The 22,770-nt window shown below is 43.6% G+C and overlaps 2 protein-coding genes and 1 long non-coding RNA gene across 5 annotated transcripts in view; 1 reads left to right on the top strand and 2 right to left on the bottom strand.

Annotated features, from left to right (window-relative positions):
• LOC133609540 (phenolphthiocerol synthesis polyketide synthase type I Pks15/1-like) overlaps window positions 1–2,098 on the bottom strand; it is a 12,520-nt gene extending 10,422 nt beyond the window's left edge. The window contains exons 1-5 of the mRNA XM_061965191.1: window positions 1,927–2,098; window positions 1,704–1,857; window positions 682–842; window positions 411–614; window positions 166–347 (exon numbers count right to left, since the gene is read on the bottom strand). Of these exons, the coding sequence (XP_061821175.1) occupies window positions 166–347; window positions 411–614; window positions 682–842; window positions 1,704–1,857; window positions 1,927–2,041 (816 nt within the window). The 5' untranslated portion in view covers window positions 2,042–2,098. The remainder of the gene's footprint in view (window positions 1–165; window positions 348–410; window positions 615–681; window positions 843–1,703; window positions 1,858–1,926) is intronic.
• A 143-nt stretch (window positions 2,099–2,241) lies between these two features.
• Window positions 2,242–13,197, bottom strand: LOC133609541 (ATP-dependent zinc metalloprotease YME1L1-like). Of its 3 annotated transcripts, XM_061965192.1 has the most exons (18): window positions 13,041–13,197; window positions 11,161–11,280; window positions 10,892–11,060; window positions 10,710–10,811; window positions 10,531–10,637; window positions 10,314–10,467; window positions 10,129–10,236; window positions 9,849–10,016; window positions 9,628–9,780; window positions 9,426–9,558; window positions 9,299–9,361; window positions 9,110–9,222; window positions 4,409–4,564; window positions 4,178–4,329; window positions 3,991–4,117; window positions 3,844–3,917; window positions 3,690–3,776; window positions 2,242–3,612 (listed from the first exon to the last, which is right to left on the bottom strand). In XM_061965192.1, exons 1-18 carry the CDS (start codon window positions 13,071–13,073, stop codon window positions 3,472–3,474), a joined length of 2,160 nt encoding a protein of 719 aa, XP_061821176.1. In that variant the 5' UTR covers window positions 13,074–13,197; the 3' UTR covers window positions 2,242–3,471. The 3 variants fall into 3 exon arrangements, with proteins under 3 accessions (XP_061821176.1, XP_061821179.1, XP_061821177.1); XM_061965195.1 differs by lacking the exons at window positions 10,129–10,236; window positions 10,314–10,467; window positions 10,531–10,637; window positions 10,710–10,811; XM_061965193.1 differs by lacking the exons at window positions 10,129–10,236; window positions 10,314–10,467; window positions 10,531–10,637; window positions 10,710–10,811 and having other exon boundaries at window positions 10,859–11,060.
• A 3,057-nt stretch (window positions 13,198–16,254) lies between these two features.
• LOC133609216 (uncharacterized) lies at window positions 16,255–18,413 on the top strand. The gene is made up of 4 exons (XR_009815676.2): window positions 16,255–16,354; window positions 16,488–16,593; window positions 16,898–17,003; window positions 18,035–18,413. It is a non-coding gene; the product is annotated as an uncharacterized lncRNA (long non-coding RNA).
• The last annotated feature ends 4,357 nt before the right edge of the window (window positions 18,414–22,770 follow it).

A 22,770-nucleotide genomic window follows, 5' to 3' on the forward strand; every position in this document is an offset into this window, starting at 1 on the left:
ACGTGAATGAGCTAAATAATATTATTTGATATTTTACGGTAATGTGTTAATAGTTTCACACATAAGTCGCTCCTGAGTATAAGTCGCACCCCCGGCCAAACTATGAAAAAAAACTGTGACTTATAGTCCGAAAAATACGGTAATATTTGTACTGTAGTGACTCACATTTTTGAGTGGTTTAAGCAGAAGGACCCCACAGCCTTCCCCTCTACCGTAGCCGTCTGCTCTTCTGGAGAAAGGCTTGCTGGTCCCGTCTGCTGAGATCATCCTGGCCTTGCTCAGAGCAACAAACACTCTGGGCTCGATGATGCAGTTGACGCCGCCACAAAGAGCCATCTCGCAGTCCGCTGGCGAAAAAGAGCAATGAGGAACCTATCGCCAAGAACTGGCTTCATGCATTGACTTTGTACTTTGCTTTAAAGCCAGGCAGGCAATGTGCAGAGCCACCAAGGAGGAGGAACAAGCACTGTCCATGGCGAACGAGGGACCAGTCAGATTGAAAACATAGGAAATTCTGTTGGCGGCGATGCTCGTGGCCGTCCCCGTGGCGTTGTAGTGACTTATGGTGTCGGCGCGGTTACTTCGGAGCATCTCATAGTCTCTGTTCATGAGACCTGCAACACAAAAACAGTTTGTGTTATTAAATCGCCATCTTGTGTTATGGCGCAATATCAGTCTGACCGATATAAACTCCGGTTCTGCTTCCGCTGATGCGCTCCATGGGGATGCCGGCATCTTCCAACGCCCTGTAGGCGCACTGAAGGAGGAGCTTCTGCTGGGGGTCCATGACATCTGCCTCGGCCTCGGCGATGCCAAAAAACTTGTGGTCGAACTCGTTAAAGCTGAAGGAGCAGATGGTCACAATTTGGCGTCTGGCATCAAAGTTAAAATGGTAAATAGTGCCATTGTTTGGACCACTTTTTGCCTCCCTAATACTTGGGGACAATGAAGCTCACTGATTGGTCAACAAAAGATATTCCACATGAAAGTAAAATGTGTATTGTAAAAATGCACACGTGGTAGGAAATGGATGGATGGATATAGAAAAAATAAAGATACAATAACAAAAAATACAAAAACAGTCGTATTTTTCTTCTAGTTTTGACTTAAAACTATTTTTTTAATTTAATTTCATAAGACTGTTATGTGTTGATATTAAAACTTATTTTAAAGAAATCTAATTTTAAATTAGCCTTAAGAAAAAAACATGTTAAAATGTTATTTCTTTTTTTTTTTTTAACTGCCTAATTTTTCTGTTGTCATGAAAAAAATAAATGTTCTCATTACTGCTCTTTTTCAAATGTTTATTTTTAAAATTTTATTTTAATATGCTGTAACTGTTTCGTTTTATTACATTTTTTTTTTTTACAAATATTGTAATTGGGATTAGATTTTTTTCTTCTTCTTTGTATTGTGCAGGTAATTTTTTTGGGTTTGCTGTGACTGAAATAGATATACATTTATTTGTCGATTCTATTTTAATATTTTAACAATAAAAAAAAAAAAGAACTTTGGCTTAAAAGTAAAAAGGGTTTTGTTCCAATAAAATTTTCTTAAACATTCTTTTTTTATTATGAAAAAAAGACCTGACTTTTTTTGCGTGTTGTATCTATTTTTATATTACTATATCTGTAAACTTAACCTCAATGTATATTATTTATTTGTTGACTTATCAGTGAGCAACACTTTAACAAGATGCTCACCCATCTATAAAAGCAGCTTTGGTGGTTTGAGTTTTTCCAGGTTTTTGGACATCCGCATCGTACCAGGAATTTTTATCAAACCTGTCTGCCGGAATATCGACAACACAATTTTCCCCTTTTGATAGAACCCTCCAGAAGTTGTTCAAACCGTCACCTTATTAAAAAAAAAAAGGACAAATAATGCAGATACATGTCACATTAAAAGTAATATTTCAGAGTGTACCTCCAGGGAAATTGCATCCAATCCCAATGACGGCAATGTCATCGTCTGCGTCCTCCATTGTTAAGTGTTCTGTCCTCCTTAGTGCTCTCAAAGAAGTGCTCATGATGCCACTCATGCCCTTATGAACACTTGACAAGAGGAGGGCTCCTCAGGGGACACAATGACTGACAAAGTCCACAATGTGCTCTTGTGTTGTCTTGCAGCTCACTTGGAAGTAATTGTAGGCTTAAAAATGGTAATTCTAGGGAAGAAGTCCCACATCTGAGTCTTTTCTTCATGGCCATTCTTTCCCTCACATCAGACACTCAGCTCAGGTGACTTTGAACAAGTGACCTTTATTTCGGAGCAACAGGACATACACGCTTATTTACACGTTTCATCTCATTAGAAGTCCACCAATTGAAAAAAAAAAAAAAGGATGACTATTAGTGATGTAACGGTACACAAAAATTTCGGTTCGGTACGTACCTCGGTTTAGAGGTCACGGTTCGGTTCATTTTCGGTACAGTAAGAAAACAACGAAATATAAGTTTTTGGGTTATTTATTTACCAAATTTGCAAAATCTTCCACCAAAAATATTTTTCTTAGTGGAATATTTGATGTGAAGTAATCGGAACCTTGGATAGGTCAATAATTCATAATAACATTGATTTTGATTCAATATTATGTTTTGAGCAATGACAGTTTGAAAGAAAAAATAAACAGCTTTGTTTTATTAGTCAACATTGCAACTTTTTCTAAATTACATTTAACCTTTAAGCTTTTTTATTTCACTTTTGTTATGTTTTTGTTTATTTTAATAGTATTTTTAGAATGTGCCGTGGGCCTTTAAAACATTTGCTGTGGGCCGTAAATGGCCTCCGGGGCACACTTTTGACACCCCTGCTATAGATAATAAAAAATTAAATCTGATAAATCTAAGGATAAAAAGCAGAGCCTGGCGACGCATGCGCGTTTATCATAACTCTCTCTGCCCCTCCCTCACGGATGCTGCTGCACGCACAATTAGTTTTGTTTTTAACCCCTCCTTAACCCTGAACGTACATTGAAAATCCACGCAACTCTAACTCAAAATGCCGGACATTTGAGGCATTTAAGAAACTTTGCTCGGACAGCCCCGCAAAAGAGGACACGTCCGGTGAAAAGAGGACGTATGGTCAGTCTATCGTAGCCCGGTCGTTGCTAGCATGTGTGTTGTGCCTCGGTGTGCATTATTTACACAACGTGCCGTACGCTACTTAATATGTCCGTGTGGAAACTCGTTCGGTACACCTCCGAACCGTACCGAAACGGTTAAATACAAATACACGTACCGTTACACCCCTAATGACTATACATACGGACAAAAAAAAAGCGCATGCAACCGTGACTAATAAGTTCTATTTGAGGTACTTGAACGTTCCATTATAAATAAATAAAAGCACCATTAATGTTTTTAATTCATGGTGTACCTCTTGGTTGTTCATCCAATCACACATTCTTTAAAAAAAATAGACTACTTTGGGTAAATTAACCCCAGCATTGTTTTATGTACACAAGTCAGTCTAGTGGTCCAGCGGTTTGCCCTCCAACACCAGTTGGATCTCCTTGGCGTCCAGAGTCTCGTGTAGGAGGAGGGCGTCGGCCAGCTTCTCGTGCTCCTTTTTGTACGTCTTCAGGATGTTTTTAGCGCGTTCGTACGAGTCCTGCGCAACAGGGAAAAATCCTTTTCAATATTTTGAAATCCTTTTTTGCCTGTTCTTCGTCCGTCGAAGAGGCTCACCTTCAGTAACAACCGAACTTCCTGTTCGATGGCGGCTTGTGTCTCAGGGCTCTGCTTGGACACATCGCCGTAAGTCATGACGCCCAGCTTTAGGACAACACACGCACACGGTTACATCATCTTACCACTTTCCAAATAAAGTGTGTGTTCATACCTTGTCGCTCATGCCGAACCTGGTGACCATCATATTGGCTATTTTGGTTGCTCCGTCAAAGTCGCTGGAGGCGCCTGAAATGGACACAGACGATAGACGAAAATGGTACTAAAAAAAAGAAATCATGTTTTCAGAGCGAATCCCAACCTGTGGTGATGTAGTCGTCGCCAAAGATGAGCTCCTCCGCCACGCGACCCCCCATGCTGACGTCCATCTGAGCCAGCAGCTGAGCCTTGGTCTCGCTCCAGCGGTCGTTCTCCGGTAGGAGGGACACCTGCCGGACGAGAAGATTATGAGCCGACTTTGAGGTAAGCTTTTCCTCTAATTGACTCACGTGGCCGAGCGTTGCTCCCCGAGGCATGATGGTGGCCTTGTTGATGGGCATGGCGTCTTTGGTGTAGTACGCCACGATTGCGTGACCCGACTCGTGATAGGCCGTGATGGTCTTGTTCTGCTTATCGATCTCCACGCTCCTCCTCTCGGGGCCTACGGCGGACAAGGATTAGGACTTGAGGGCACTCCCTTTTCCCCCCCGATGGCTTCACGCCAGAGTGCGTGCGCTCACCCATGAGGATCTTGTCCTTAGCGAACTCCAGATCTTTCATGGTGACCCGCTCTTTCTTGTCCACCGCCGCCTTTAAGGCGGCCTGGTTGACTAGGTTCTCTAGCTCCGCCCCCGAGAAGCCCACCGTGCCTCGAGCGATGACCTCAGCGTTGACCCCTGGACGAGAACAAAAAAGCTATTTATCGAAGAAAGATCCCTCATTCATACAGCAGTAACATACACTACATGGACAAAAGTAATGGGACACCTGCAGAAGGTGGGAAGTGAAGATCATAGAGGGCTTTTCCATTTATGACCTGACTTCTTAAATAACCCATTTTTCCTGACCAAACTTATTCAAACATGTCTTTTCACTTTCCTGGAATAGTGGGGCTGGCCACCATGGGGTGGGGGTCGCAGTGAACATCATGTTTCAAATTCTGCTTCGAAAAGCTGTGCACTGCAAAACGTGCTCTTGTAGCCGATAATCTTAGCTCCGTATTTAAGATTTATGGGAAAAAAAATCATCACAAATTGTGGCATTAATTTTTGTTGGGTAGGTTAAAGTGTTTAATATAATGCGCTCCTGAGTTAATGTAACGCCTGGCAGAGTCTCCTGTCAGAGAGAGTTTCAATTCCCACCTCCGGAAGAACTTTGAACATGTCACGAGGGAGGCACTGGACATTGAGTCCGAGTGGACGATGTTCTATTGTCGAGGCGGCCGATCGGAGCTGTGGCCGCAAGGTAGTTGGTGCCTGTCGTGGCGGTAATCCTAGAACCCGCTGGTGGACACCAGCGGTAAGGGATGCCGTCAAGCTGAAGAAAGAGTCCTATCGAGCTCTTTTGGCTCATAGGACTCCGGAGGCAGCAGACAGGTACCGACAGGTCAGGCGATGTGCGGCTTCAGCGGTCGCGGAGGCAAAAACTCGGACATGGGAGAAGTTCGGGGAAGCCATGGAAATCGACTTCCGGACGGCTTCGAAGCGATTCTGGACCACCATCCGCCGCCTCAGGAAGGGGAAGCAGTGCAATGTCAACACCGTGTATGGTGAGGATGGTGTTCTGCTGACCTCGACTGCGGATGTTGTGGATCGGTGGAGGGAATACTTCGAAGACCTCCTCAATCCTACCAGCACGTCTTCCTATGAGGAAGCAGGGCCTGGGGAATCTGTGGTGGGCTCTCCTATTTCTGGGGATGAGGTTGCCGAGGTAGTTAAAAAGCTCCTCGGTGGCAAGACCCCGGGGGTGGATGAGACCCGCCCGGAGTTCCTTAAGGCTCTGGATGTTGTGGGGCTGTCTTGGTTGACAAAACTCTGCAACATCGCGTGGACATCGGGGGCGGTACCTCTGGATTGGCAGACCGGGGTGGTGGTTCCTCTCTTTAAGAAGGGGAAGGAGGGTGTGTTCCAACTATCGTGGGATCACACTCCTCAGCCTTCCCGGTAAGGTCTATTCAGGTATACTGGAGAGGAGGCTACGCCGGATAGTCGAATCTCGGATTCAGGAGGAACAGTGTGGTTTTCGTTCTGGTCGTGGAACTGTGGACCAGCTCTATACTCTCGGCAGGGTCCTTGGGGGTGCATGAGAGTTTGCCCAACCAGTCTACATGTGTTTTGTGGACTTGGAGAAGGCATTCGACCGTCTGTGGGGAGTGCTCAGAGAGTATGGGGTAACGGACTGTCTTATTGTGGCGGTTCGCTCCCTGTATAATCAGTGTCAGAGCTTGGTCCGCATTGCTGGCAGTAAATCGGACCCGTTTCCAGTGAGGGTTGGTCTCCGCCAGGGCTGCCCTTTGTCACCGATTCTGTTCATAACCTTTATGGACAGAATTTCTAGGCGCAGTCAGGGCGTTGAGGGTATCTGGTTTGGTGGCTGCAGGATTAGGTCTCTGCTTTTTGCAGATGATGTGGTCCTGATGGCTTCATCTGGCCAAGATCTTCAGCTCTCGCTGGATCGGTTCGCAGCCAGGTGTGAAGCGACTGGGATGGGAATCAGCACCTCCAAGTCCGAGTCCATGGTTCTCGCCCGGAAAAGGGTGGAGTGCCATCTCCGGGTTGGGGAGGAGATCTTGCCCCAAGTGGAGGAGTTCAAGTACCTGGGAGTCTTGTTCACGAGTGAGGGAAGAGTGGCTCGTGAGATCGACAGGCGGATCGGTGCGGCGTCTTCAGTAATGCGGACGCTGTATTGATCCGTTGTGGTGAAGAAGGAGCTGAGCCGGAAGGCAAAGCTCTCGATTTACCGGTCGATCTACGTTCCCATCCTCACCTATGGTCATGAGCTTTGGATTATGACCGAAAGGACAAGATCACGGGTACAAGCGGCCGAAATGAGTTTCCTCCGCCGGGTGGCGGGGCTCTCCCTTAGAGATAGGGTGAGAAGCTCTGTCATCCGGGGGGAGCTCAAAGTAAAGCCGCTGCTCTTCCACATCGAGAGGAGCCAGATGAGGTGGTTCGGGCATCTGGTCAGGATGCCACCCGAACGCCTCCCTAGGGAGGTGTTTAGGGCACGTCCGACCGGTAGGAGGCCACGGGGAAGACCCAGGACACGTTGGGAAGACTATATATCCCGGCTGGCCTGGGAACGCCTCGGGATCCCCCGGGAGGAGCTGGACGAAGTGGCTGGGGAGAGGGAAGTCTGGGCTTCCCTGCTTAGGCTGCTGCCCCCGCGACCCAACCTCGGATAAGCGGAAGAAGATGGATGGATGGATGGATGAGTTAATGTTGCTCGTCAATTGAATGTACTATTCATTGAATTTTATTTTTCCTATATCAAATTGCTCAAGTCGGTCCAATATGTTTATACTTTGAATAAGGATATACATTTTTATTTCAGTCAAATTGATGCATTTTAAATATTTTTTGTTCTACTAAATAACAATGTTAAAGTAATTAATTATTGTAAGTTTATCTATATTTATTTTTTGTTTTCCTTAATGTTAAGTATACAATGTTGTGCAGAGGTGTACAATCCCCGTTTCCATATGAGTTGGGAAATTGTGTTAGATGTAAATATAAATGGAATACAATGATTTGCAAATCATTTTCAACCCATATTCAGTTGAATATGCTACAAAGACAACATATTTGATGTTCAAACTGATAAACGTTTTTTTTTTTTGCAAATAATCATTAACTTTAGAATTTGATGCCAGCAACACGTGACAAAGAAGTTGGGAAAGGTGGCAATAAATACTGATAAAGTTGAGGAATGCTCATCAAACATTTATTTGGAATCCCACAGGTGTGCAGGCTAATTGGGAACAGGTGGGTGCCATGATTGGGTATAAAAGTAGATTTCATGAAATGCTCAGTCATTCACAAACAAGGATGGGGCGAGGGTCACCACTTTGTTAACAAATGTGTGAGCAAATAGTCAAACAGTTTAAGAAAAACCTTTCTCAACCAGCTATTGCAAGGAATTTAGGGATTTCACCATCTACGGTCCGTAATATCATCAAAGGGTTCAGAGAATCTGGAGAAATCACTGCACGTAAGCAGCTAAGCCCGTGACCTTCGATCCCTCAGGCTGTACTGCATCAACAAGCGACATCAGTGTGTAAAGGATATCACCACATGGGCTCAGGAACACTTCAGAAACCCACTGTCAGTAACTACAGTTGGTCGCTACATCTGTAAGTGCAAGTTAAAACTCTCCTATGCAAGGCGAAAACCGTTTATCAACAACACCCAGAAACGCCGTCGGCTTCGCTGGGCCTGAGCTCATCTAAGATGGACTGATACAAAGTGGAAAAGTGTTCTGTGGTCTGACGAGTCCACCTTTCAAATTGTTTTTGGAAACTGTGGACGTCGTGTCAAAGAGGAAAAGAACCATGCGGATTGTTATATGCGCAAAGTTGAAAAGCCAGCATCTGTGATGGTATGGGGGTGTATTAGTGCCCAAGACATGGGTAACTTACACATCTGTGAAGGCGCCATTAATGCTGAAAGGTACATGCAGGTTTTGGAGCAACATATGTTGCCATCCAAGCAACGTTACCATGGACTCCCCTGCTTATTTCAGCAAGACAATGCCAAGCCACGTGTTACATCAACGTGGCTTCATAGTAAAAGAGTGTGGGTACTAGACTGGCCTGCCTGTAGTCTAGACCTGTCTCCCATTGAAAATGTGTGGCGCATTATGAATCCTAAAATACCACAACGGAGACCCCGGACTGTTGAACAACTTAAGTTGTACATCAAGCAAGAATGGGAAAGAATTCACCTGAGAAGCTTAAAAAATGTGTCTCCTCAGTTCCCAAACGTTTACTGAGTGTTGTTAAAAGGAAAGGCCATGTAACACAGTGGTGAACATGCCCTTTCCCAACTACTTTGGCACGTGTTGCAGCCATGAAATTCTAAGTTAATGATTATTTGAAAAAAACATAAAGTTTATGAGTTTGAACATCAAATATCTTGTCTTTGTAGTGCATTCAATTGAATATGGGTTGAAAAGGATTTGCAAATCATTGTATTCCGTTTATATTTACATCTAACACAATTTCCCAACTCATATGGACATGGGGTTTGTACTTAAAACAATTTTATAGACAAATTATACTATTTATAGTCGTGGCGGACAATGGGGGAAGGGGGGGGGGGCACGAAATGTCTTCTTCTTCAGAAAATAATTGAGAAGCACTGATTTAATCTGTTTTTCACAAAGTTTGACTCACACAGATGAATAATTAAGACTGCGTGTGTTTTATACTCAACCACACCTACCAGAGTCTACTTTGATCTTGGTGAAGTACCAGTTGAGGATCTCTGTCCGTCCCTTCACGTCCGGCCGAGGGACGGTCACCTGCATGTCGAACCTGCCCGGTCGGATCAGTGCGCTGACAAGAAGGCAGAGAAGAAGATCAGAAACAAGCACTGAAGACGGACGTCTGGAGATGAGAAACCCGAACGTACCTATCCAGAGACTCGGCCATGTTGGTTGCGCCGATGACGATGACGCCCTCGTTTGGCTTGAACCTGTTCCAAACGTGTGAATCCTAAATCTGATTCAACTAAGATTAATGATGACAGCGCGACTGACCCGTCCATTTCAGCCAGCAACTGGTTGATGGTTTGTCTGGCGTATGGATGTACGGGAGACTCTAATCTCTTACCGCCGACGCTGTCCAGTTCATCAATGAAGATGACACAAGGGGCGCTATATTTCGCCTGCCCTGCGAATATATATAAAAATAAATGACTATGTGGTTTCTGGACTCAATCCGGTCCGTTTGGGGACTTACTAAAGAGGTTCCTGATGCGGCTGGCGCCAATACCCACAAACATCTCATCAAACTCAGACCCAGAGGCGTAGTAGAAGGGTACATCCGCCTCACCGGCGACGGCTCGGGCCAGGAGGGTCTTGCCGGTGCCGGGCGGCCCGACCAGGAGGATCCCTGATGGAGGGTCGGATCGTTACCAATGAGAGACTGTTGGACGAGATTGCAACGTGAACCCTTCATACCTTTGGGCAGCTTCCCACCCAGAACTGTGAACTTCTTAGGGTTCTTGAGGAACTCCACAACGTCCTGCAACTCATTCTTTGCCTCCTCGACTCCTTTAACGTGCTCGAAAGTCACATTTATTTGCCTGGGGTCGATGGCCGAGCCCAGGAATCTGGTGTGGAACCTCACTGCGAGACAAGAATTCAGCTTAATGTTTTATAGTGAGGATGTTACTTTTACTGATGTGTGTGTGTGTGTGTGTGTTGTGTATCAGTTATTTAACAAAGGAAGGGAACAAACCTGCGTCAAAAAAGGAGCCTTTACCCGAGAAAAAGGGGGCTTTTCCAACAAAAACTAAGGCTATCAGTAAACACACCAACACAACCAGCCAGGTTTTCTTCAAGCTTTCTGGAAAAAGTTAAAACATATATTTGAAAAAAGAAAATGCATAATTGTTTTCTGATCAGCTGGAAAAGCGAGATCACCTTGTTGTGTTCTCTGTAAAGTGCTCTGAGATTGCACAAAGCCCTCGGCGAAGCCCGACTTGAAGGCCTCATGTTGGCTCACAGAGAGTTTCCTGTGTTTTATAAGTTCTTCCATGGACTGCGGATGTGTGGCTCTTTCCACATCCGGAACATGCTACGAACAAATCTGGTAAAACTCACTTGTATTTAGCAGGGTCTTCGGTTTTAGAATGCATACCTTCATAAAGAGGGCATTTATATATTGCGTTAATAAATGGGCGTCATCATGCTCTCTTCGTTTGGTCTTTCGTCTGGGAGTCTTGAAACCTCGACTTTGGATCAAGACTGACACCACACACAAAATTCAATTCAACAACAACACCACCAATAACATGTGATTTTAACACAATTTCTTACAGGGTAAGAACTGAAGCTCGGAACAAAGTTCTTTGAGAGGTCTTTGCGTTTGCCAGTGGAATGTTGGCGAGAAGAAGCCCCCCGGCCTTCTGTGTGAGAACCCTGCGACGACGCAATATAGAAGCAGTGTAAACAAACAAAAGGCTCACCGAAGCAGCATTTAGCGATCACCGAGAACCCACCGTGCTTGTTGTGAAAGAACGTGTCTGTGGAAACATGACTCGCCCTCCATACGGAGGGAACGACGGGTGGTTCCTCTGGACCGAAAGCGGGTAGCAACCTGCTGATCAAATCATCCAGCTGACTCTCCCTAACGTCCGACAGACCCAACTCTCGAAGTTTCACATTTGGCTGCAGCGAGGGGAAGATGAATAAAGCTGTGCTGTTTTTTTGCAATTGAAAACCTCTTACACTCTTTAATGATTGCATTCTACGTGTGCTGCTGCGTCACCTCTTTTGGAAGCCAGGTGTGCTCAGGACTTAGGTCTTTGTGCAGGGTCTGCACTGAAGCTGTGGCTGTGTTCTTCAGGGAGTGGAGACCACTGATGAGCTGGCTGAAGGGCACAATCATCTGACGGGGAGGAATGAGACAGCTGTCAACATGCACACAATTATGTTAACCCACGGTAGCTGTTGTATACCATCGATTTTGTGAATTTGTGCTGTTATTTGTTAGACAAAATGAACAACAGCAATAATAATACATTACAGTGACGTGCGGTGAGGTTGATGGCTGGTGAGGTACTGACTTCATCACAGTCAGATTTACAAACATATGAACCCTAAAGAGTATCTTATTCACCATTTGATTGGCAGCAGTTAACGGGTTATGTTTAAAAGCTCATACCAGCATTCTTCCCTGCTTGGCACTCAGCATCAAGGGTTGGAATTGGGGGTTAAATCACCAAAAATTATTCCCGGGCACGGCGCCGCTGCTGCCCGCTGCTCTCCTCATCTCCCAGGGGGTGATCAAGGGGATGGGTCAAATGCAGAGGACAAATTTCATTACACCTAGTGTGTGTGTGACAATCATTAGTACTTTAACTTAACTTTAACTTTACACATACAAACTGTAGCACACAAAAAAGTACATTTAATTAAAAAAAACGTTATTATGGTCTTACCTTTATTTATAAATTAAGTCCATGCGCCGCTGTTGTGCTGGATTAATGCACCCCTGACGGGAGTTTTATATCAACTACAGCCCTCACTTAAACTTTCCACGTGCAAGATTGAATCTATTTAAAAAAGTGTAACCGAGGGTTTATAAATGTCGCCTATACTGTATGAAACTACAATATAACAAACACGGAGGCTCCAGTTTACACGAGGACCACTTTATTTACCTTCTTTCAAAAACTTCCGCTCCACTCCAACGTGTCATCACTTCCGCTCTTAGCGCCTTCAAAATAAGAGCTCAAGGCATATTATGTATAACAGCGCATAACAGGAACTTAACATCACAAAGAGGAAAGCCCATGAAAATAGGTTACAAAAGTTATTTAATAAGAAGCCAAAAAGTGCAAAAACAATAATGTTCGTGTTGGAGGAGTTGTTAATTAGATACACCTGCAGTCTGCAGGTGTACCTAATGTTGTGGCCCTGCAGTCATTCACAACTCCTCCAACACCAACATTATTGTTTTTGCACTTTTTGGCTTCTTATGAAATAATTTTTTAAATAGATTCAATCTTGCACGTGGAAAGTTTAAGTGTGGGCTTTAGTTGATATAACACTCCCGTCAGGGGTTGCAATCTACGGCGGCCTCAGCCAGTGCGTCTTTTGCAGCCGTTTTATGATCGCTCAGCACAAGAAATACGTTACACACATACAGTTATTGACAAAATACACTGTACATTATATACCTCAGCTAACTAAACTATGGAAATGTATAATATAGTTCATATAGCAATACGGTCTCACTGCACAGCAGGCCAGCAGTTGGCCGAGTCCGGAATCCATGTTGAGGCACTGAGTGACGTGCCTCAACTGGCTGCTGTTCACCGCACCGTCTCTTCTCAGTATTTGAACGGCAAATGTGAAAATTCAGCGATTTTGAATAAAAATAATCTAAAACTGGTGAAGTTAAATGGAAAATAACTTTATAGTATAATCACTGTATACATATAACAATTGAATTAATTTTGTTTCTTTCCATGATGGCAGGTGAGGCGGGCAGTCAGCCTCTAGTGACTGCACGTCACTGATACATTATGACCAGCCCATAGCGTGATGACGTCACCACATCCGACTATGCGAGCCAATGTCGAACTATTAGCACCCTAATGCTAACTAGCTAGTTTAATTAAAAACAACAGCAGTTTTGCTTACCTGCTGTGGCTGAAAAGACGACAGGGACAACATTTTTGCCCGAATCAAACCGCCACTATTGAGAGTGGATGTGCGCTAATTGAGACGCCGAGTCCCCAATCGGTGTCCTTTGTTTCCCTTGTTACACAATTTAAACTTGCAAACCAGAAAATGGCTACTCCCCAGGTGTTGTGCCGGAAAACGCACCCCTGCCATAAAATGCACCCCCTGACGCGGGAGCGCGCTTACGTCACTCGATTGCATCACTCGTCTCGAAAAGTATATCTAACTCGGCTGTTGGCTGAAATAGCCTCTTTTAAATCGCCTCTTTCGGCATAAAAAAGTACATAAAGTGAAATAATCCAAGTTTTCTTTAATTGTGCTTTACTTGTGGATGAATTAAAAATTGTGAGCATTTAATGATTTCGCCGTCATTCAAGTGGCTGAAATCGCCTCTTTCGGCATAAAAAAGTACATAAAGTGAAATAATCCAAGTTTACTTTAATTGTGCTTTACTTGTGGATGAATTAAAAATTGTGAGCATTTAATGATTTCGCCGTCATTAGATCAGATAAGGCGAAAACAACCAATTCATATTGGAATATTTGCTGTCCCGAAAATGTAGTATTGTCTACCAAATGACAGCTATACTGTAAAGAATGTGTACACCAAAGTAAACCTTTCGCCGTCATTAGATCAGATAAGGCGAAAACAACCAATTCATATTGGAATATTTGCTGTCCCGAAAATGTAGTATTGTCTACCAAATGACAGCTATACTGTAAAGAATGTGTACACCAAAGTAAACCTCTATATGTACTTTTTTAGAGACATCAAGAAGAACGAATGTTTGCTGCTTCATTCGACGTGTTGTCGACGTGATCCAATACTCGTATTTTAAAAATATGACATTTAACTTTAAGGAGCTTATGGGTGGATGGATGAATAAATAAATGAATGCATCTGATGTCTACCTTTGATTTGGTTTTAAGAAGTTTCAAATTGAACATTCACAAATAACGTTACCAAAAGTACCCGAAGTACCAGAGGCGGAGTTATGGGGAGGGGGGGCATTTCCCACCTGCCATAAAATGCACCCCCCATCTATCTCTGGTTAGGAAGGTCCTAGAGACATGAAACTCACCCTGGTTACTCATCATAGCCCCCCAGGTATACACTGAAAACCATGTGATGATCGGACTACCAGAAGTGGAGTTATGGGGGGGGTGGGGTGCAAAATGCACCCCCCATCTATCTCTGGCTAGGAAGGTCCTAGAGACATGAAACTCACCCTGGTTACTCATCATAGCCCCCCAGGTATACACTGAAAACCATGTGAAAATTGGACTACCAGAACTGGAGTTATGGGGGGGGTGCATTTCCCACCTGCCATAAAATGCACCCCCCATCTATCTCTGGCTAGGAAGGTCCTAGAGACATGGAACTCACTCTGGTTACTCATCGTAGCCCCCCGGGTATACACTGAAAACCATGTGATGATCGGACTACCAGAAGTGGAGTTATGGGGGGGTGCATTTCCCACCTGCCACAGAATGCACCCCCCATCTATCTCTGGCTAGGAAGGTCCTAGGGACATGAAACTCACCCTGGTTACTCATCATAGCCCCCCCGGTATACACTGAAAACCATGTGAAAATTGGACTACCAGAAGTGGAGTTATGGGGGGGGTGCATTTCCCACCTGCCATAAAATGCACCCCCCATCTATCTCTGGCTAGGAAGGTCCTAGAGACATGAAACTCACTCTGGTTACTCAACGTAGCCCCCCGGGTATACACTGAAAACCATGTGAAAATTGGACTACCAGAACTGGAGTTATGGGGGGGGTGCATTTCCCACCTGCCATAAAATGCACCCCCCATCTATCTCTGGCTAGGAAGGTCCTAGAGACATGAAACTCACTCTGGTTACTCAACGTAGCCCCCCGGGTATACACTGAAAACCATGTGAAAATTGGACTACCAGAACTGGAGTTATGGGGGGGGTGCATTTCCCACCTGCCATAAAATGCACCCCCCATCTATCTCTGGCTAGGAAGGTCCTAGAGACATGGAACTCACTCTGGTTACTCATCGTAGCCCCCCGGGTATACACTGAAAACCATGTGATGATCGGACTACCAGAAGTGGAGTTATGGGGGGGTGCATTTCCCACCTGCCACAGAATGCACCCCCCATCTATCTCTGGCTAGGAAGGTCCTAGGGACATGAAACTCACCCTGGTTACTCATCATAGCCCCCCCGGTATACACTGAAAACCATGTGAAAATTGGACTACCAGAACTGGAGTTATGGGGGGGGTGCATTTCCCACCTGCCATAAAATGCACCCCCCATCTATCTCTGGCTAGGAAGGTCCTAGAGACATGGAACTCACTCTGGTTACTCATCGTAGCCCCCCAGGTATACACTGAAAACCATGTGAAAATTGGACTACCAGAAGTGGAGTTATGGGGGGGTGCATTTCCCACCTGCCACAGAATGCACCCCCCATCTATCTCTGGCTAGGAAGGTCCTAGAGACATGAAACTCACCCTGGTTACTCATCATAGCCCTCCAGGTATACACTGAAAACCATCTGAAAATTGGACTACCAGAAGTGGAGTTATGGGGGGGGGTGCATTTCCCACCTGCCATAAAATGCACCCCCCATCTATCTCTGGCTAGGAAGGTCCTAGAGACATGAAACTCACTCTGGTTACTCAACGTAGCCCCCCGGGTATACACTGAAAACCATGTGAAAATTGGACTACCAGAACTGGAGTTATGGGGGGGGTGCATTTCCCACCTGCCATAAAATGCACCCCCCATCTATCTCTGGCTAGGAAGGTCCTAGAGACATGAAACTCACTCTGGTTACTCAACGTAGCCCCCCGGGTATACACTGAAAACCATGTGAAAATTGGACTACCAGAACTGGAGTTATGGGGGGGGTGCATTTCCCACCTGCCATAAAATGCACCCCCCATCTATCTCTGGCTAGGAAGGTCCTAGAGACATGAAACTCACTGTTGACGGTGAGATGAGAAGTACTGTGCAAATCTTGCTTTTATAAGATCTGTATCAGTGGTTTTGAAGGCCCTCTATACTTTCAAGGGTGAAACTCCCTTTCAAATGCCATTTCTGAAGTCTAAAATATTTTCATGTACCATTTCAATCTTACAGATGAATCTGTCTAATAGTAGGTTTGTGCCTCACTTATCTTGTTTCCATGTTAAAAATACAAAGGTCATCTACCCACATGAGAGGAGATGCCTTTTTTTGGATCCATTGGGGGAATCTAAAAGGAACATTCAGAGATGCCTGGAGTCAACAAGGTATGTTTTTCCATTAAAGGATGATGTCTGATACATAGTACTTGCACTATAACGTCAGACAAAAAGCAGCTCTAAGAGCTGCTAAATGACAATGGTGCAATAGTTTTTTACAAGTAATATTTCTATCATTAAGGGCCTTTATGCGAAAGAAAGACTGCAATGTGACAAGGTGGACATGCAGCACTCTGGCCCATGCACGCCAGCAAGATGGCACATCATGTGGTGTCCTGGCCTTAAAAGTAAGTGTACTGTAAACTACTGAAACAATGTGGACAACCTCAAGGTCATTACCTTTTTTCATAAGAGAAATCCATGACCTGGTTTCTTACATGTTTGTGATATGTACCATTAAATATCCCAAAATTTTGATGTTAACAATTTTAATTACAGCAAGGTGGTCTTGCCGCTGGGCCTTAGGCCTGTCGCACCTCCACACTTGCGTATAATCATATGTTGCTCAAAGTAAAAACATGGATCTTATCATCTTGCTAGTTTATGTATTTATCATAAGATGCTTATACGCTAACCTAAGTTTTTTTTTAGTTTGCAGAGAAAATATTGAAAGGGCAGCCAATTAACATTGAGACGCACCTTTCGGCTGTGAACAATTTCAGACTGGATATTGCCACTATTCTCCTTCAAGAAACAGGTGAATTTTATTTTTAGCAGATCAATATTAATTACTTCATGTTTGAGCTGTTTTAAATCCCATGCCCTTCAGTTGGAATGACAGGGGAATGGGTAAATCATTATAGAGGAATGTACAGCACTGTATCCAAATGCTTAGTTCTAAACTGAAATTGCCCATAACCTTGGTACAAGACACTATGTTGTACCAATTTATAAATGCTGGATATTCTGGAATTATTTAAGTAACATTAATAGTGCATGTGTGGAAGGGGTCCTCTGGGTCCTACTGTCTCACTTTCTTTTAACCCTCTATGTCAGGGTTCCCCAAACTTTTTGACTCGGGGGCCGCATTGGGTTAAAAAATTTTGGCCGGGGGCCAGGCTGTATATATATATATATATATATATATATATATATATATATGTATGTATATATTCATATATACATTGTCTTTATAATCAGTTTAGTCATTTAACATCAATTAACATTGATGTTCATCAACATTTAACATTGTCACGTTATCTATGGGAAAATTCATTTTTAGACAATATGATTTGCCTGAGCAGCTAGGAGACACCAAGAGTAACAAGCGGTAGAAAATGGATTAGAAAAGAAAGATTTAAAAAAAATAAAATTAAAAAATAAAAAATAAAAAATTAAAACTTTTTGTTTAACTTCTGACTTCCTGTGGGCCGGATTTTGGATGCTGGGGGGCCGGATCCGGCCCGTGGACCGTAGTTTGGGGACCCCTGCTCCAGGTAATACAAGACAGTCTTGATTTTAAGAATTTGAAAATTGGTTGACTGCTTAACATATTGCTTTACTTTAACACATTTAAAAACAGATTTTTTCTCGGTAAATGATGACGTATTTCAAATGAGGTTTGCCACTAACATTTTTAAACCATAAAAAATATTGATGGCACAGATTAAATCAAATAATCAGGACAGCTTAATACAATTACATATTACTGGAGTTTATTTTAATTTCAGCAAGATATTTGAAGAAATTCGAGACTGAATATTGATGCATACTCTTTTTTCGGAACAGATGATCTCAGCAAGGTCTGTCACAGCTGTGGGATGGAGGAGAGCGATAACCCTCAATGGGTACGTTTTCACTGTGCAATACAGTCAGGCTGTGAAATAGCAGGGAGTAGATAACATCATTATTGTAGTAAAATGGAAAATGTATTTTGGTGACAATGCATAATGCGTATGAGTTCAAACAGTGTACCTTCTGTTTTAATGTGTTTGTGTACAAATAGGTTGAATGATAAAGAGGTAAAAAAATAAAAAATTGTAATAAGCCCTACAAATGTTAGTGAAACCAACAAATACAGAACAGTTTACTTAACTCTTCCATGACCTACTCCCTCATTTCATACAGAAGCTGGAAAAAGGTCTCAGTCCATTTCATGTGTAGTATGAGCAAGTGGATTATGTGGCTGTGAAGTCTCGATATGGAGCTGTAACAGTGATAATGATGAATTATTTAAATTCGGAATTTATATACATTTAATGGCCCAACTTATCTGCCTCCTCACCTACATCCTCCTCCCCCACCTTAGATCTGCTGTGACATCTGTGATAGGTGGTTTCACCATGAGTGTGTCCTGAGGCCAGATGTGGATGGGGATTACCTGTGCCCTGCGTGTTCATGATGAGGGGAGTGTTGGAAGTATTAAACTATATTTATGTTATCCCCTTCTGCCCAATATATAATAATATTTCTGTTTATAGATGTATAGTTTTTTATGAGGAGTTACATTTTATTACCAAAAAGTGTTCTTGTTTTTGTGTTCACTTTATTTGACGTTTGACTTTGAATATTGTATATATAAATTATTTAACTATTGGTGGATTTTGTTATTTGTTTGTATTAAAATAACTTGCATTATACCTTGTTTGATAAGAAATTATATTTCTTCTCCTCTGACCTGAAAAAACCTATTTAATTACAAGACTGGTTTCAGATTATATTATCGTAATACCGATGTATTTATGATGTTTGGTGTGACAGGGACTTTATCTCTATTGTGAGGTAAACTTTGTTAGAGAAGTCCCATGTACCAAGAGCTGGGGACACTGTACATACCAAGAAAAACATAGGGGGTGCATTCTCAGGCAGCTGGTCTGAACGTCCTGCCTGAAAATGCAAATAACTCCACCTCTGGAGGTCCAATTTTCACATGGTTTTCAGTGTACACCGGGGGGGGGGGGCTATGATGAGTAACCAGGGTGAGTTTCATGTCTCTAGGACCTTCCTAGCCAGAGATAGATGGGGGGTGCATTTTATGGCAGGTGGGAAATGCACCCCCCCCATAACTCCACTTCTGGTAGTCCAATTTTCACATGGTTTTCAGTGTATACCCGGGGGGCTATGATGAGTAACCAGGGTGAGTTTCATGTCTCTAGGACCTTCCTAGCCAGAGATAGATGGGGGGTGCATTCTGTGGCAGGTGGGAAATGCACCCCCCCATAACTCCACTTCTGGTAGTCCAATTTTCACATGGTTTTCAGTGTATACCTGGGGGGCTATGATGAGTAACCAGGGTGAGTTTCATGTCTCTAGGACCTTTCTAGCCAGAGATAGATGGGGGGTGCATTCTGTGGCAGGTGGGAAATGCACCCCCCCATAACTCCACTTCTGGTAGTCCAATTTTCACATGGTTTTCAGTGTATACCCGGGGGGCTACGATGAGTAACCAGAGTGAGTTCCATGTCTCTAGGACCTTCCTAGCCAGAGATAGATGGGGGGTGCATTTTATGGCAGGTGGGAAATGCACCCCCCCCATAACTCCAGTTCTGGTAGTCCAATTTTCACATGGTTTTCAGTGTATACCGGGGGGGCTATGATGAGTAACCAGGGTGAGTTTCATGTCCCTAGGACCTTCCTAGCCAGAGATAGATGGGGGGTGCATTCTGTGGCAGGTGGGAAATGCACCCCCCCATAACTCCACTTCTGGTAGTCCGATCATCACATGGTTTTCAGTGTATACCCGGGGGGCTACGATGAGTAACCAGAGTGAGTTCCATGTCTCTAGGACCTTCCTAGCCAGAGATAGATGGGGGGTGCATTTTATGGCAGGTGGGAAATGCACCCCCCCCATAACTCCAGTTCTGGTAGTCCAATTTTCACATGGTTTTCAGTGTATACCTGGGGGGCTATGATTAGTAACCAGTGTGAGTTTCATGTCTCTAGGACCTTTCTAGCCAGAGATAGATGGGGGGTGCATTCTGTGGCAGGTGGGAAATGCACCCCCCCATAACTCCACTTCTAGTAGTCCAATTTTCACATGGTTTTCAGTGTATACCCGGGGGGCTACGTTGAGTAACCAGAGTGAGTTCCATGTCTCTAGGACCTTCCTAGCCAGAGATAGATGGGGGGTGCATTTTATGGCAGGTGGGAAATGCACCCCCCCCATAACTCCACTTCTGGTAGTCCAATTTTCACATGGTTTTCAGTGTATACCCGGGGGGCTATGATGAGTAACCAGGGTGAGTTTCATGTCTCTAGGACCTTCCTAGCCAGAGATAGATGGGGGGTGCATTCTGTGGCAGGTGGGAAATGCACCCCCCCATAACTCCACTTCTGGTAGTCCAATTTTCACATGGTTTTCAGTGTATACCTGGGGGGCTACGATGAGTAACCAGAGTGAGTTCCATGTCTCTAGGACCTTCCTAGCCAGAGATAGATGGGGGGTGCATTTTGTGGCAGGTGGGAAATGCACCCCCCCCATAACTCCAGTTCTGGTAGTCCAATTTTCACATGGTTTTCAGTGTATACCGGGGGGGCTATGATGAGTAACCAGGGTGAGTTTCATGTCCCTAGGACCTTCCTAGCCAGAGATAGATGGGGGGTGCATTCTGTGGCAGGTGGGAAATGCACCCCCCCATAACTCCACTTCTGGTAGTCCGATCATCACATGGTTTTCAGTGTATACCCGGGGGGCTACGATGAGTAACCAGAGTGAGTTCCATGTCTCTAGGACCTTCCTAGCCAGAGATAGGTGGGGGGTGCATTTTATGGCAGGTGGGAAATGCACCCCCCCCCCCATAACTCCAGTTCTGGTAGTCCAATTTTCACATGGTTTTCAGTGTATACCTGGGGGGCTATGGTGAGTAACCAGGGTGAGTTTCATGTCTCTAGGACCTTCCTAGCCAGAGATAGATGGGGGGTGCATTTTGCACCCCACCCCCCCCATAACTCCACTTCTGGTAGTCCGATCATCACATGGTTTTCAGTGTATACCTGGGGGGCTATGATGAGTAACCAGGGTGAGTTTCATGTCTCTAGGACCTTCCTAACCAGAGATAGATGGGGGGTGCATTTTATGGCAGGTGGGAAATGCCCCCCCCCTCCCCATAACTCCGCCTCTGGTACTTCGGGTACTTTTGGTAACGTTATTTGTGAATGTTCAATTTGAAACTTCTTAAAACCAAATCAAAGGTAGACATCAGATGCATTCATTTATTTATTCATCCATCCACCCATAAGCTCCTTAAAGTTAAATGTCATATTTTTAAAATACGAGTATTGGATCACGTCGACAACACGTCGAATGAAGCAGCAAACATTCGTTCTTCTTGATGTCTCTAAAAAAGTACATATAGAGGTTTACTTTGGTGTACACATTCTTTACAGTATAGCTGTCATTTGGTAGACAATACTACATTTTCGGGACAGCAAATATTCCAATATGAATTGGTTGTTTTCGCCTTATCTGATCTAATGACGGCGAAATCATTAAATGCTCACAATTTTTAATTCATCCACAAGTAAAGCACAATTAAAGTAAACTTGGATTATTTCACTTTATGTACTTTTTTATGCCGAAAGAGGCGATTTCAGCCACTTGAATGACGGCGAAATCATTAAATGCTCACAATTTTTAATTCATCCACAAGTAAAGCACAATTAAAGAAAACTTGGATTATTTCACTTTATGTACTTTTTTATGCCGAAAGAGGCGATTTAAAATAGGCTATTTCAGCCAACAGCCGAGTTAGATATACTTTTCGAGACGAGTGATGCAATCGAGTGACGTAAGCGCGCTCCCGCGTCAGGGGGTGCATATTATGGCAGGGGTGCGTTTTCCGGCACAACACCGGCTTGGCTCTTCTGTAGTGCGGAAAAACTACAAAATTACGTCATGTTGAGTAAGGACCCTAAAATCATCCTGGACAAAATTCATGACAAATTTGTGCTTTGTTTTAAAGATGTGCTATTTGGATTTACAATCTATGAAAAAAAAAAAATCTTTTTTTTTTTTTTTTTTTTACCTTATTGGCTAAGTTGTATATTCATAAATGTAAGTTTCTCAATACCCGACCTATTTTTTGTGCTTTTAAAAAAATAATTAGAACTCCACTTTAAAACGCTTGCTACCTCTAACAACCAAACAGCTGTGATAACTATACCATACCACATACCATACCAACTTTATTTACAAAGCCCTTTAAAAACAAGCACAGTTGAAAAACAAAGGGCTGTCCACAAAGAAATAGAGGCAAAGGACAGACTAAAAAAAATAACATTTAAAACAGAAATAAAAATACACATTGAAAAAGCAAATATAAATTACCCTAAAAACAATTTGTTAGATAAAAAACAGTTTAAAAGTTAAAAACAGTTAAAAAAGTTAAAAGCTAAAAACAGTTTAAAGTCTTAAAAGCCAGTGAATAAAAATGGGTTTAAAGAAGGGACTTAAAAATAGCCAATGAAGGGGCCTGTCTCACATGGAGAGGGAGATCGTTCCAGAGTTTGGGACCCGCAACAGAGAA

Source organism: Nerophis lumbriciformis, linkage group LG07 (genome assembly GCF_033978685.3).
Source record: "Nerophis lumbriciformis linkage group LG07, RoL_Nlum_v2.1, whole genome shotgun sequence".
Lineage (NCBI taxonomy): Eukaryota > Metazoa > Chordata > Actinopteri > Syngnathiformes > Syngnathidae > Nerophis > Nerophis lumbriciformis.

Coding starts and splice junctions, on each gene's coding strand:
- LOC133609541 (XM_061965192.1), bottom strand. CDS start 13,073: ATGTTGTCCCTGTCGTCTTTTCAGCCACAGCAG. Junction 4,330..4,408: donor TAAGGACAAGATCCTCATGG/GTGAGCGCACGC, acceptor TGTCCGCCGTAG/GCCCCGAGAGGAGGAGCGTG. Junction 4,118..4,177: donor GGGGAGCAACGCTCGGCCAC/GTGAGTCAATTA, acceptor CTCGTCCGGCAG/GTGTCCCTCCTACCGGAGAA.